This window comes from Marmota flaviventris, chromosome 18, assembly GCF_047511675.1.
Source record: "Marmota flaviventris isolate mMarFla1 chromosome 18, mMarFla1.hap1, whole genome shotgun sequence".
NCBI lineage: Eukaryota > Metazoa > Chordata > Mammalia > Rodentia > Sciuridae > Marmota > Marmota flaviventris.
Genome location: NC_092515.1, coordinates 51,934,578 through 51,948,999, shown reverse-complemented (window position 1 = coordinate 51,948,999; position 14,422 = coordinate 51,934,578). Strand labels below are relative to the sequence as shown.

Sequence of the window (14,422 nt, the reverse complement as noted above, 5' to 3'; positions counted from 1 at the left end):
CATATTTACATGGTTTGGGCTAGTACCTACTTTAAAAGCCAAATTCTTGCAAATTCTTGATTACTACCTGATGACCCTTTAGACAACTTAGACAACCCCCCCCCCCCCCCCCCCCCGTGCTTGGGATTGAACTGGAGGCCTTGAGTATGGAGGGCAAGTGCTCTATGTCACTGAGCTGTGCCCCTATATCCTATAGACAACTTTCTGACACTTTATAGTCTACATTCTCACATCAAAAGACTGAGAGTGACTTGTATATACTTCCTCTCTGCCTGCTGTTTTGAATTAACACATTAACTTTCAGAACCACTGAAGAGTTTTTGTTGGTACTAGGGATTAAACCCAGGGCCTTATGCATGGGAGGCAGGCACTCTACCAACTGAGCTATATCCGTAGCCCTGATTGTTTTATTGATGCTAAAAGTTGTAAGAAAGGAGATTTATTTGACACTTCTCTTTGTTCTCTAACTGTATTTTCTAGAAAGTTTTATATGAGATCGTAGATGATGCACTGTTCCTTAGTAGTTACTTAGCTAATAGTAATAATAACAACAACGTGTGTGTTTTATCTTACAGACACAAGCTGGTGAAGGCAGAGTGTATAAGTGCCTCTTTAACCATAAATTTGAAGAATCCATGAGTGAAAAGGTATTAATTTGGAACAACTTTATTAATTTCTTTTTCTTTTTTTTTTTTTTTTGTACCAGAGATCAAACCCAGGGGTGCTTAACACTGAGGCACATCTACAACCCCCTCCCCTTTTTTATATTTATTTTTTAATTATAGGTAGACACAATAACTTTATTTTATGTGGTGCTGAGGATCGAACCCAAGGCCTCATGCATGCCAGGCGAGCACTCTGCCTCTGAGCCCCAGCCCCTGCAACCCTTTTTTAATTTTAATTTTGAAACAGAGTCTCTCTAGGTAGATGAGGACCTCTCTTAGTTGTTAAGGCTGGCCTCAAGCTTGTAGTCCTCCTGCCTCAGCCTCTCAAGCTGCTGGGATTATAGGCATGTCCCACCACATCCAGCTATTAATTTCTTAAAAGCTTTCACAAACCCTTTATATAGTTGCCTCAGTTTCCACAGGAGGGTTAGTTCCAGGACCCCCGAAGATACCAAAATCTAAGGATGCTCAAGTCCTTTATGTAAACAGGCATAATGTTTGCATATAACTGGGCACATTCTCTGTATGCTCTAAATCACTCTAGGTTAGTTACAATATTTAAATAATGTAAAAAAAAATAATGTGAAATATTATATAAATGTGCCTCACAGGTAAACAGCTTTTTAATTTTTTAGTAGTATCTCATTAAACATTCTTATTACTGTTTTGTCTTGGAATGAATGCCCACCCATTTACTCCTGCCTTATGTCACACTGGTTTCACTTACCTGTGCTAAATTTTAACCAAATGTAAAGACCAGCATTTAGACTGCAGATATTATAGTGCTTGCCTGTGAGTCTCCATGCTTGCTCAGAAATTCTTGTGAACAGCTGAATACGTGAGTGGTCTTACAGCTCTCTTGCTGTGTTCTTTCTTCAGTGTCGAGAAGCACTGACAACCCGACAAAAGCTGATTGCCCAGGATTATAAAGTCAGTTATTCATTGGCCAAATCCTGTAAGAGCGACTTGAAGAAATATCGGTGCAATGTGGAAAACCTTCCTCGATCCCGGGAAGCCAGGCTCTCCTACCTTCTGATGTGCCTAGAGTCAGCTGTACACAGAGGTAAGAATTCATTTCTTTTTATCCCTTTTTAATAATTAAAATTATTATCTTTTTATACCTTGTTCATTTTTAGATTTGTATTCTAAAGCTTCTTGTTTTCTAGTATTCTTCTTCTTTTTTTTTTTTTTTTTTTTTTTGGTACCGGGGATTGAACTCAGGGATACTCGACCACTGAGCCACATCCCTAGCCCTATTTTAAATTTTTATTTAGAGACAGGGTCTCACTGAGTTGCTTAGGGCCTTGCTTTTGCTGAGGTTGGCTTTGAACCCTTGATCGGACTCCCAGGTTGCTGGGGTTACAGGCATGTACCGCTGCGCCCCGCCAGTATTCTTAATTTTTTAAACACATATGTGTAGCATTTTTAAGAGGATTAGGGTAACATGAATATTTCGTGTGTGAGCTCTGGGTCACAGATACTTGACTTCAAATTATGGCTATATCACTAAACTAACTGTCTGGGTGGCAATTTTTATGGTTTTTTTGTTTTGTTTTGTTTTAAATCTCTCATATGTTATCCCAGTTGGAATTTACAGCACAATAAAGCAAGGGGTGGTGATGGCTAGAGTAAATATTTACAGTATAGTCTTTTGTACAAGCTTTAACTGTGTAGGCCAATGAGGATTGTTTTTTAGCTTTCATTTATACCCCTAATGGTTCTCATATTGATAAAACTCTTTGATAATCTCTGTCAGTGGTTGAGCATGTGCTAATATGTATATGGTCCTGAGTTCAGTCCCCAACACCAAGAAAAAAAACAACCTACATATTTCCTTTGGCAGAGCATTTGCATTATTAGTTTAGGAAATACATGTGTGTGATAAAGAACACTGGCAGAATAAACCTGAGTTTCTGGAGTCTCCACGCGCTTTATGCTGCTAAAGCTTTTTCTGAGTCCTAAACTTTTCAGTCTGGATATTGTATGACTGGCCTGTTCTAGACAGAAACAATTTTTTTTTAAGGTTTTTTTTTTTAACTTGTAGATGGGCACAATACTTTATTTATTTATATGGTGCTTAGGATTGAACCCAGTGCCTCACGCAGGCGAGACAAGCGCTCTATCACTGAGCCACAACCCTAGCCCAGAAACACAATTTATTTATTTATTTTAGTTGTAGTTGGACACAATACCTGTATTTTATTTTACTTATTTTTTTATGTGGTGCTGAGGATTGAACCCAGGGCCTTGCACATTCTAGGCAAGCACTCTTCCACTGAGCTACAACCCCAGCCCCTAATTTTTTTAAATAAAAGCTTTTATTTTATTTATTTTTATGTGGTGCCGAGGATCAAACCCAGTGCCTCACACATGCGAGGCAAGCGCTCTACCCCTGAGCTACAACCCCAGCCCCAGAATCATATAATTAATATGTGGTGATTTCTGATCCTAACTTAGGGCGACAAGTCAGCAGTGAGTGCCAAGGGGAGATGTTAGATTACCGACGCATGCTGATGGAAGACTTCTCTTTGAGCCCTGAGATCATCCTGAGCTGTCGAGGGGAGATTGAGCACCACTGTTCTGGATTACATCGGAAAGGGCGAACCCTGCACTGTCTAATGAAAGTTGTTCGGGGGGAGAAGGGGAACCTTGGAATGAACTGCCAGCAGGCGGTAAGGAAATTTTTTCTACTGCCACCTTGACTGTCACATTTTATTAGCTAATTGGCCTCTCCCTGACACTGTCCCAGCTTGCTTTTTCTCTATCATTTCTGTTATCACAGTGGAACATTAGGTACTAAGGACCAGACAGAATCTGGTTTCTTTGAGCATTTATTAATAGGAAAATGGAATTTCCTTGCAGAACAAAAGTTAGAGCTCATAATCAACAAAAAGAGCAATATACTATATTCTATAAAGAAAATGCATTGTTTACTATAGTTTCTAAAGAAAGGGTCATCACATGCTCTACTAGATTTACTGAACTCGTTGAACCAGGTTCTGATGAATCAATCAAGGGCTTTAACCTCTCCGTACATTTTATTGAGCTGAATGTGAAAGTGAATTGACATGAGCCGAAACTTCTAAGAGTGTCTTTTTATTACTGGTATGCAGCATGGCCTGAAGTATCAAGAAAGCATGTTATTTTCAAAATTGCACCATTTTCTCTTTAAGTTGTGTGGGGTTTTTGTTGTTGTTGTTGTTTTTGTAGTTGTAGATGGACAGAATGCCTTTATATTATCTGTGTATGTTGGTAACCGTCAAACTCAGGCCTCGCACATGCCAGGCAAGCCGCTCTGCCACTGAGCTACAGCCCCAGCCCACACCACCTTTTCTTATTTGACTAGGGCACTGTGAGTGGAAGGTTCTCCTTTTGCCACCCCCAAATTTTACAGTCGATTCTATAAAGCTAGTTGGAAGAATTCATACACTTTTGTTTAATCCAACTTAATAAAAAGTTGAGTTACTACAAATGAGATACTTGATATAGTTAAAACATTTCAGTATATTGTATCTGTCTCATTACTGTTGTATTTGTTTAGGTTTTTTTGTTTTTTTTACTGGATACTAGTCTTTGAATAGTTTAAAATACCAAATAAAATAGTAGTACTCTCTACAATGAACTTTCCTTTTGAAAGCGCAAGGATATTTTAGATATCCTAAAGTAGAAAGTTGAGGCTTTATCCTAAATGAAACTTTAGAAAACTACAATTAGCCTTTTATTTTTATAACTGAAATTTTTATTAAAAACTATTACTTGAATTTTATTTTCCTGCTAATCATGAAATTCAGAATTTTATAGTTGGAAGCAAAATTTTACAATCTGAAACATAGATTTAGACATGGAATAAAATTTCATCAGACAGAAGTGTGCATAGTTGTATGTGAACATCCCATGGTAGGAAAAATAGACAAATGTAGCCTCTTCTAGAATACCAGTCCCAGCCAGGCATGGTGGCACACATCTGTAATACCAGCGACTTTGGAGGCTGAGGCAAGAGGATTGCAGGTTCAAGGCCAGCCTCAGCAACTTAGTGAGGCCCTAAGCAACTTAAAAAAAAAAAAAGGGCTAGGGAGGGACTGGGGTTGTAGCTCAGTGGTAGAGCACTTGCCTCTCATGTGTGAGGCCCTGGGTTCGATCCTCAGTACCACATAAAAATAAACAAACAAAAATAAAGATATTATGACCAGCTACAACTAAAAAAAAAAAATATTTAAAAGGGGAGGGGGTTGGGGATGTGGCTCAGTGGCTAAGCACCCCTAGGTTTAATCCTCAGTACCAGTACCAGTGAATGAATCAATGAATGAATAAAAAAATCCCAGGCCCAGCTAGAAGAATAGCTTCTAGAATCTGCTGTGGTTTGAGTTTGTCACTATGTAGTTCCTTAGGAGCAGTTCTTGCTGGTGATTGCCCTAGGAAACCTCTGTGCCAATAAATGTGCCTGGGCCCCAAATCAAGAATGAATTGGGGGCTGGGATGGTGGCTCAGCGGCAGAGCGCTCGCCCCTACACGTGCAAGGCCCTGGGTTCGATCCTTAGCACCACATAAAAATAAATAAAATAAAAGTATTAAAAAAATGTATTGGGAGACAGCCTTTATTTCCCCTTCATCCTTAACTCAGAATAGAAGTTGTGGAGGGAGGTCAGAAGTAAGCCTGTCTTTTTACTCAGCCTAGACCTGTAGTGAAGTGTATAGAAAAAAAAAAAAATAGACTGGTTTAACTTTATTTTCAGGCATCTAGTTCACCCCCAGGGCTTTTTGGAATTTAGCCTGTTGAAAAAACTAGTGACTCAACTTGAAAGATAAATAAGTACCGCCCACGGCAGCCTTTGTGCTCAGAAGAAAGTGCTTTCCAAACCTAGAGGGTAGCCTCAAATAGCGAGCACTGGGGTTTTGCCCACATGAAGGCTTGGCAAGTAGAAAAGAAATACTTTATTTTTTCCTCACAAAAACTGAAGGCATTTCTTCAAAGAAAGAAAATTTCGTAGTCTTCTCCTGCATTATCCATCCTCAATCAAACAGAGTAATATTTTGAAACAATTTATTTTCAGACTTTTCTTCCTTGGTACAGTAGACATCAATACCTGTCTGTGGTTAACCATTATTTTTCACTCCTCTCTGCTTGGACTGATTTAGTGATAGCTCAGCAAGTAGTAAACTGTAAAGCATAAGGACAATTGTTATCTTTTTTTGGAGGGGGTTACTGAGGATTGAACTCAGGGGCACTTGACCATTGAGCCATATACGTGTAGGGTTCACTGAGTTGCTTAGTGCTTCACTGTTGCTGAGGCTGGCTTTGAACTGTGGATTCTCATGCCTCAGCCTCCCAAGCCACTGGGATTATAGGGGAGTGCCACCACACCCAGTCATGAACTATTAACTTCCCTTCAGACCTGGCTATATGAGTTTAGGCGAGCCTCTTCCAGATCATAGACTATTCATTTCTCCAAAGCTTTTTCCAGGTTTTCAAGCATGTCAGGGGTTGGAATAGATTTGCTGTCATCAACTAATCATGGTCTTTTTTATGTTCTCCAAATTATCATCAAGAACCAAAGTCCACCTCAAAGAAATGTTAATGAACAGCCCCCAGCAAAAAGGTGCTGACTCAGAAGTCCTTCCTGACCAGATTACTTCTTTGGCCCACCTGTGTCCCACCCCTCGGGCCTTCCCACCTACATTCCATCACTGAAAGAACTATAAAAAAGGGGAGACAACATCCATTCCACGGATTCCACCTCTTGGGTCCCCTTCTTCCTCTGGGGAGAAGTCTTTTCTGCTGTCCTTTAATAAACTTCTAATTTCTACTCTGAAAAAAAAAAAGAATTGATATAAATAACTTCCATTACAGAATTCAGGAAATCTTTCATGTTTCTCTCTTGATTATTGACTTCTTTTAACATAATAGAATAGGGTTTTTTCTTCATTTCCTTTGATCTGCAATCTCTGATAAATAGGGATTTATCAGATGATATCAATCCTATGGGATTGCAGGTCAGAGGATAACAGATCAGAGAAAGGTCCTAGAGAGGGTAAGTCAATGACACAAAAAGGCCTCTACTTCTTTTACTTGGAAAAAGATAACTTAAACCAATAAGAATTGTAGTTTTCAAATTTTTTTTCTCTTATTTAAGATCACCTCCTCAAACACTATATGTCACCCATCTGTAGTAAAAATGATCTTTTATGTCTATAAAATGCTTTGTACTGTACCCATTCTTTTCCCAGATAGTATAATTTCTTATATTCTGCAGTTAAAGGAAACCAAAACTTAGAGATTAATCAACTTGAACATATTCTCAAAGCTAATATTGAGCAGAGCAAAAGCCATTGATAGAATTCATGTCTTCTGGTCCTTGTTTTGGAGTTTTTTCCTCTGTGCCTCAACTGCCTTCTCCTGCATTGACTTTATTCCATAGCAAAGGATGAACCAAGCAAAAGTAGATAAAGAATATCATATTCATCCAGGTGAGGTGGCACACCCTGTAATTCCAATGGCTCAGGATGATGAGGCAGGAGGATTGCAAATTCAAGGCTAGCCTCAGCAACATAGCAAGGCCTTAAGCAACTTCATGAAACTCTGTCTCATGAAGCATACCTGGGTTCAGTCTCCCATATCGAGGCCTTGAGCCATGCTACGCAAGTGTTATACCACTCAGCTACAGTCCTCCTGCCTCAACACCTCCAGTAACTGGGATTATAGGTGTGTAGCACCATACCCAGAAGTACACTAGTTTTAATACCAATAAGATGGCAGCAAATTCTAAATTCATTTTAGGACTAAATTAGGTCTGTAACTAGATATGTCTTCTCATCACTCTCCTCCGCTCAACTCTGGCTTGGCCCAAGAGGTTTAGTAATCTGATAGCAAGTGAGCAGATAAGGAGGGAGAAGTAGCCTTCAGGTCACATTATAAAGATGTGTTCTTATGCAGATGGTTTGGAAGAGGTAGATAAAGCCATTTTCACAATGGGTTGAACAGAAAAACTTGGATCAAGGTGGACAAAACAGCTGAAAAGTATTTGGCAGAAGTTCTTGAGCTTGGCCAGTGACAAGTGTAGTACTTTGTTAAAGTATGTTGTGATGTACTAGACTGAGAACTCATTGTATGATGGGATGACACTGCTATTCTCTGGTGCCTAGATGACTTTCTTTCTTCCTTCTTGATTTTCTTTTTTTTTAAATCCAGCTGCAAACACTGATTCAGGAGACAGACCCTGGTGCAGATTACCGCATTGATCGAGCTTTGAATGAAGCTTGTGAATCTGTAATACAAACAGCCTGCAAACACATACGATCTGGAGACCCAATGTAGGTTATCTTATTTGTGTGTTCATCCATATTGCATTTTACTTGGCAGCACAGGGAACTTTTCCTCAAATGACCTTTGTGTGATTTAACATCTTGACTAAAATTTTGTTGAGTAGGAACATGTACAGACTTTTGCTAAAACTTGGAATTCAGACTTCTGATCTGCCTCCTCCATGTAGAAGAGACACTTAGAAACAGTACCGTGATGATGCTTGTTGACAATGACTGAGAATGCATGGGCCTGTTAGGTCACTGAGCAACTATAATGCTGATGAAAATGAGAGAAAAAAATATTCAAAATAAAGTGATACATACACTGGTACTCTGTATTTTTCATCCTATTTATATATTGACTCATTGCACACATTGGCTACTTGATAATTATTAGAAAGCAGTTCATTGTAATTGAAACAAAACAAATGTGGTAGTAGGAGCATGTAGTCATGGCAGAATGAACACTAGAGTTGCATCTAAGATCTAGGAAAGCTGGATAAATGTTATGGGAAAGCATTTTATTCTCTTGCATTAGTTTTCTTCTATATGATGTGAAAACTGTTCTCAAAACCAGGTTGCAAGTAAGAACAGGTTTTCCATTCTGCAAAAATCTTTATAGCTTGTAGCTGATAGTACCTAGCAATAAAGTGAAGAGAATCCAGGTTTATCTTGAATCTGCTATGTGAAATTCCTTATGCTTAATAAGAATATTTAGCAATATAAAGATTACTGCATCAACCAAAAAGGGCGCCAGAGAGAAGGAGAAAGAAAGGGAACTGCTATGGATTCAGAGATTTAAGAAGTTTTTCAGTTGAATGCAACATGTGGGCCTTTGCTGAGTCCTAATACGAACAAACGTGTAAAAAGATATGAGATATGGGGCTGGGATTGTGGCTCAGCAGTAAAGCACGCGTGAGGCCCTGAGTTCGATCCTCAGCACCACATAAAAATAAATAAACAAAATAAAGGTTAAAAATATATATATATGAGGTAATTGGGAAAATCTGAAAATGATCAGGATATTACATGATATTAAAGATTTTTTTATTTCTTGGTAAGGTCACTATGGTATTTTGATATTTTAGAGAAACCTGCTGAATTGAATGAATGAAATGATTTGGTATCTCAGATTTTCTTTAAAATATCAGCAGGGGAAATAGAGTTAAAACGAACTTGGTCACTCTGCGAGGAGGTTAAAGTGACCAGATATCATTCTCTACTTTTGTGTATTGGAAATTTTTCATAATAAATAGTTAAAAATAAAGTAGCACAGATCTTATGTACACCAGGTTCTAAGTGCTGAATGGCTCTGAGGTTGATAAAAGATGTAATTGCTATCAGGCTGAGTTGATTTGTGTGATTCTAAGAAAAATACATCCAATTGCTATAGGAAAATAGCTGAAGGGCATTTTCTACTGACCAAGGAAATATTATATTGAAGTGAGAGTTCGAAAACTGTAGTCAGAGCTCTTCTCTTGTTACAATTTTACCTTCTTTATGGTTAGGATCCTTTCATGCCTGATGGAGCATTTATACACAGAGAAAATGGTGGAAGATTGTGAACACCGACTCTTAGAGCTGCAGTATTTTATCTCTCGGGATTGGAAGTGAGTATTTTGAACAATGTAAGGCACTGATTTAACCTGTTCTTATGTGTTGTCAGAGTGTGTGTGTGTGTGTAGGGGATTTAGTGCTGGGCTTTGAAACTAGGGCCTTGTACAGTCTGTACCAAGCATCCCTGTGCACCACTACTTTGGAAATCAGGGTCAGAATGGTTCTGATACCACAAACATCTATCTAGAAAGAACTCTGGCATCTGTGGGGTCAGCAAAAACATCTTCAGATATGACATTAGGAAGATAATAATGCATTTGTGTCTATTGATTTGCACTGGGTATGGGAATTTGTTTTTATTTCTTTACTATTTAAAGTTATTGAATTTATTCTATCTTGAGAGATGACAACTTGATTCTTTAATTCCCTTTTCATCCTGTTAGAAAAAAAAGGTGGGGGGGCTGACATAGGAGAAGGATCTCTGTTATAGTCAGAATCATTGTGGTTTATTGGCTGCATTTCCATCCTCCTTCCATGTTTTGTTTTCTTTCCCACTTCCATAGCCACCTGTACTGGGTCACACTACTTTGTAAGTTTAGGTACTTCCTGATTCAGTTATTTAAGCTACTGTATTGTGGTCATTAGCCTTTTCTGGTGACTACATTTTGCCTTCAGTGTTTTAGTAGAAATTACTTGAAAATCCAATATGTTTTTATTTCTATCCCTTCAAATTAACTCAGGAAAGGACTGCAGAAAGCTGGGTGGTAACTGCCCTGTGCTTCCTCAGGCCCTCAGAACTGAAATAACCAAGAGTACTGAGTATGCCCCCTTGATCAAAACTGTGGTTTCTCCTCTTTATTCTTTCCCCCATGATCAAAAAATTACTTCATAGTCTTAAAAGTGTCTTCTTAAATATTAGCTTCTCTCTTCCCATTAAGTAGCCCTTCCTCACAGTTAACAATATAATGTGGAAAGAATCAACTATCCCTTGATCTGATTTAAAGAAGCAGGCTCATCATCTAACCCACTGTCCCAAGATTCAAAGTTAAATGTCATGTTTTATAATTTTATAAACATATTTAAGTAAACTAAAAGATGACTGTTTTACCTTGTATGGGAAAAGAAAGAGGAACAGTATTACTAGAGAGAAAGTTGAGTAGGAGACAGTTTCCTCACCTTTCTGGATCTGGTCTATCAGAGAGGAAGATGTATTTAGTGACAAGTTGTGAATTTCTTGGTGGCTATAACCCTGGCTTTCCTTTGTGACCCAGACATGTGAATGCTGAGTCTTACTGTAACTTTAGGTAACTTCCATAACCAAGATAACATCTTTGAGGTAGAAAGTGGACTTCAGAATGAAGTTAACAAACTTCTACAGATTGACCACCATGTGTCCACTAAGAGCAGCATTCAGGAACATACTTCTGCTTACCTACTGTCTCTGCTATTCTGGAGGTGATTATCAGTGAGTACATCAGCAAGCACCTGCTGAAAACCCATAGCCTGTCTGAAGGAAAATTGTTACTCTTTGTCTTCTAGGCTGGATCCTGTCCTCTACCGCAAGTGCCAGGGAGATGCGTCTCGTCTTTGCCATACCCATGGTTGGAACGAGACCAGTGAACTTATGCCTCCCGGAGCTGTGTTCTCTTGTTTATACAGACACGCTTACCGCACTGAGGAGCAGGGAAGGAGGGTATGCATTCAACTTTGGTTTCTTCCTGTCATTTGTTGTTTGTTTGTTTTTGTTTGTTTAGTTTTTTTTAATATTTTATTTTTACTTATAGGTGGACACAATATCTTTATTTTACTTTATGTGGTGCTGCGGATTGAACCCAGTGCCTCATGCATGCTAGGCGAGCGCTCTACTTCTGAGCCACGACCCCAGCCCTGTCATTTGTTTATTTGTGGGGAGGATGTTGCTGTTCTTCTAGAAAGTTCTTCATTTAGCGAGCATCCCTGCAGTTGCTCACCCACTTCTTTTCATCTGATTATGTTTTTAACAAAGTGAGTGGGTGAACATATCCAGGTTTTTTCTTTAAATTACTAAAATCTGAATCACAAATGGACAATTAAAATTCTGGTCCTAACTTTATTTAGCTTTAAAGATCCATTAGAAGCTTTTAGCCAGGATACAAATGGTTCTTTAGGCTTTTGCCCCTGACAGCTGAACACAAATGCCTGTACTAATGAGGCTTCTCTGACAATGCACCAGTTGGAACAGAAACTTCCACACCCCAGTCTCTTGGTATTTGCCCCATTGCTGCTTTTGGGTGTGGTTTTTGTGTATCCTTGGCTCTCAGGCAGCATTGACTGCCTGCTAGTGCCTCACTGACATCCTGGTTGCTCTCCAGAATGATTTTTTTCACACCTTCTGGGAAACCCCTACTTGCATGCATGTCAGTTCTGCATTTGTAAGGAAAGCATGGCATTACTTCATGAGCTTCTTTACAAGTACCCCTTCTGAGCTCAGTGCCCAGATCTATCTGACTGTCTAAGATTCAAAAGAGGAGGACTGAAGTAGAAAAATGTACTTCAATTGCTATTAGTCTAACCCAGTTTTTTACAGCTATATAAGAAAACATGGGACTTGTTTTACATTTTACTTCGTGTAATGAGCCTCTCATTAACTACAGGGGCTCCCAAATCCTGGCATCTAGCTAGTCACTCTAGTAGGAGGTTCCAGCTCTTACAAATGAAGAAAGGGATGGAATCTGATGTGCTAGCTTTTTTGTATTGAGGTGAAATTCACAATATAAAATTAACCAGTTTAAAGAGAAAAATCCAGTGGCATTTGAAAAATACATTAACAATATTGTGTACCACCAGCTATGTCTAGTTTCAGAACATCACATGACTCCAAACACTAAGAAATTAAATCTGTGTTTCTTGCCTTAGGTGTGCTGCCTTCTTTAGGAAAAGACATTTGTACCTGTCAATAACAGCTTTTTATGGCCCTTCCAAAACTATCAGTTTCCACCTGCTTCACCTCTACTCATGCCACATAATTCATCTAGAAGAATCTGGCCTGGTCTAACTGGCTCCTGCAGTTGCCTGCCTCATTCTGAGGAACTGAGAATGAACTAAGCTCAGATGGAACTTGGTTCTCCTAAATCAAGTGTCATTCTTCCTGAATCAGATCTGATATTCTCTCCTACCCATAGAATGGCAAGTTAACTTTGCTAACCAGAAAGTAACTAACCTAATCTGTATGAATTCATTTTTTAAAATATTTTTTAATATTTATTTTTTAGTTGTAATTGGACACAGTACCATTATTTTATTTATATGTGGTGCTGAGGATTGAACCAAGGGCCTCTCACATACTAGGCGAGTGCTCTACCACTGAGCAACAACCCCAGCCCCTAATTTAATTCATTTTTATCAGGATATTTTATTATGCTAAATGTATGATCATACTTCTAGAGATATGGACTTTTAGAAGGCTCCTAGAACATGTAATTCTTATTCTGGAAGAGATTTGAGGTATAAAGTTTGGAAGATAAACTACAGAGATATTTTTTAGTTTCCTGAGAACAGTTTTGCTCTGTCTGGTGTCTTCATGTATATGTTTTGGTACTTTTTTTTTTTTTTTTTAATATTTATTTAGTTAGTTAGTTTTCGGCGGACACAACATCTTTGTTTGTATGTGGTGCTGAGGATCGAACCCAGGCCGCATGCATGCCAGGCAAGTGCGCCACCGCTTGAGCCACATCCCCAGCCCCTGTTTTGGACTTTTAAATTAAATTGTTAATTGTTTGTCACATAGCTCTCCCGGGAGTGCCGAGCTGAAGTCCAAAGGATTCTACACCAACGTGCCATGGATGTTAAGCTGGATCCTGCCCTCCAGGATAAATGCCTCATAGATCTGGGGAAATGGTGTAGTGAGAAAACAGAGACCGGGCAGGTAGGCAGCTGGGCTTCCTGTTTTTTTTTTACTGTTAATGGCAATGTTTTATATGACTTACAGTGAGATCCATCTTGGTGTTTGCTTTACAGCCTTGATTTATTATACCGTTCGTGTTCTCTGTAGAAGAAATCCTCAGGAAAATGTTCTTTGGTCTTTATATCAAGAATAATTGTCTTTTTCCCAAGTAGCTACTTTTTTTCTATATTATGGTTACTATATTTTGTAATTGATTATTTTCCCTCTTTGTGTTGGTTCTTACAAGGCTTAGAGCCAAAGGTTCAGCTCTAACTAGCATATAGGATTTCATGTATCAGGCTTGTTTATTGCTGGTTCCATTCCACTTTCCTTAACATATTTTCCTTTTCTTTTTTTACTCATTTTTAATTTCATTTTATCTTGCCTTTTTATTCCTGTTCTCACCTTTATAAACCACATTAAATCCTTCTGAAATAAGCAAAGTATTATTCATATACAAATATTGGTATGCATGAATAGTGTGCATGCCCCAGAACAGCACAAGATATCTGGAAATGGAATTGTTTTTTTCCACCTAGTTGACCAAATAGAGGCTCAGATAAGTAAAATGTGTTGACCCCTTTCCTAAAATTCATGTTTAATCTGAGTGAGGAACTCATTCCCTTGTGTTATAAGCTCCCTGTAGAAAGTGCAAGGAACCCAGGGCCTCTCACATGCTAGGCGAGCGCTCGACCACTGAGCAACAACCCCAGCCCCGAATTTAATTAATTTTTATTAGGATATTTTATTATGCTGAATGTATGATCATACTTCTAGAGATACAGACTTTTAGAAGCCAAGAGTTACACAGGCTGGGAATAGTTCCTTAGGATCATGTGCCTGGTTTGTGAGGGAAAGGGAAAAAATGGTACATGACTGGAGGTTACCTGGAAAGGAAGCGTTTTTTCTGTCATAAAGCAGGATAATCAGCAGTGAGAAATAGCTACTTGTTTAAAGCCACATTAATATTAGAATAAGG

General features: G+C 38.7%; 1 protein-coding gene across 1 annotated transcript in view; it reads left to right on the top strand.

Annotated features, from left to right (window-relative positions):
• The window catches only part of Glg1 (golgi glycoprotein 1), a 118,976-nt gene that overhangs the window by 77,983 nt on the left and 26,571 nt on the right, over positions 1–14,422 (top strand). The window contains exons 6-12 of the mRNA XM_027933331.3: positions 576–647; positions 1,545–1,728; positions 3,123–3,337; positions 7,852–7,973; positions 9,473–9,574; positions 11,061–11,214; positions 13,288–13,425. Of these exons, the coding sequence (XP_027789132.2) occupies positions 576–647; positions 1,545–1,728; positions 3,123–3,337; positions 7,852–7,973; positions 9,473–9,574; positions 11,061–11,214; positions 13,288–13,425 (987 nt within the window). The remainder of the gene's footprint in view (positions 1–575; positions 648–1,544; positions 1,729–3,122; positions 3,338–7,851; positions 7,974–9,472; positions 9,575–11,060; positions 11,215–13,287; positions 13,426–14,422) is intronic.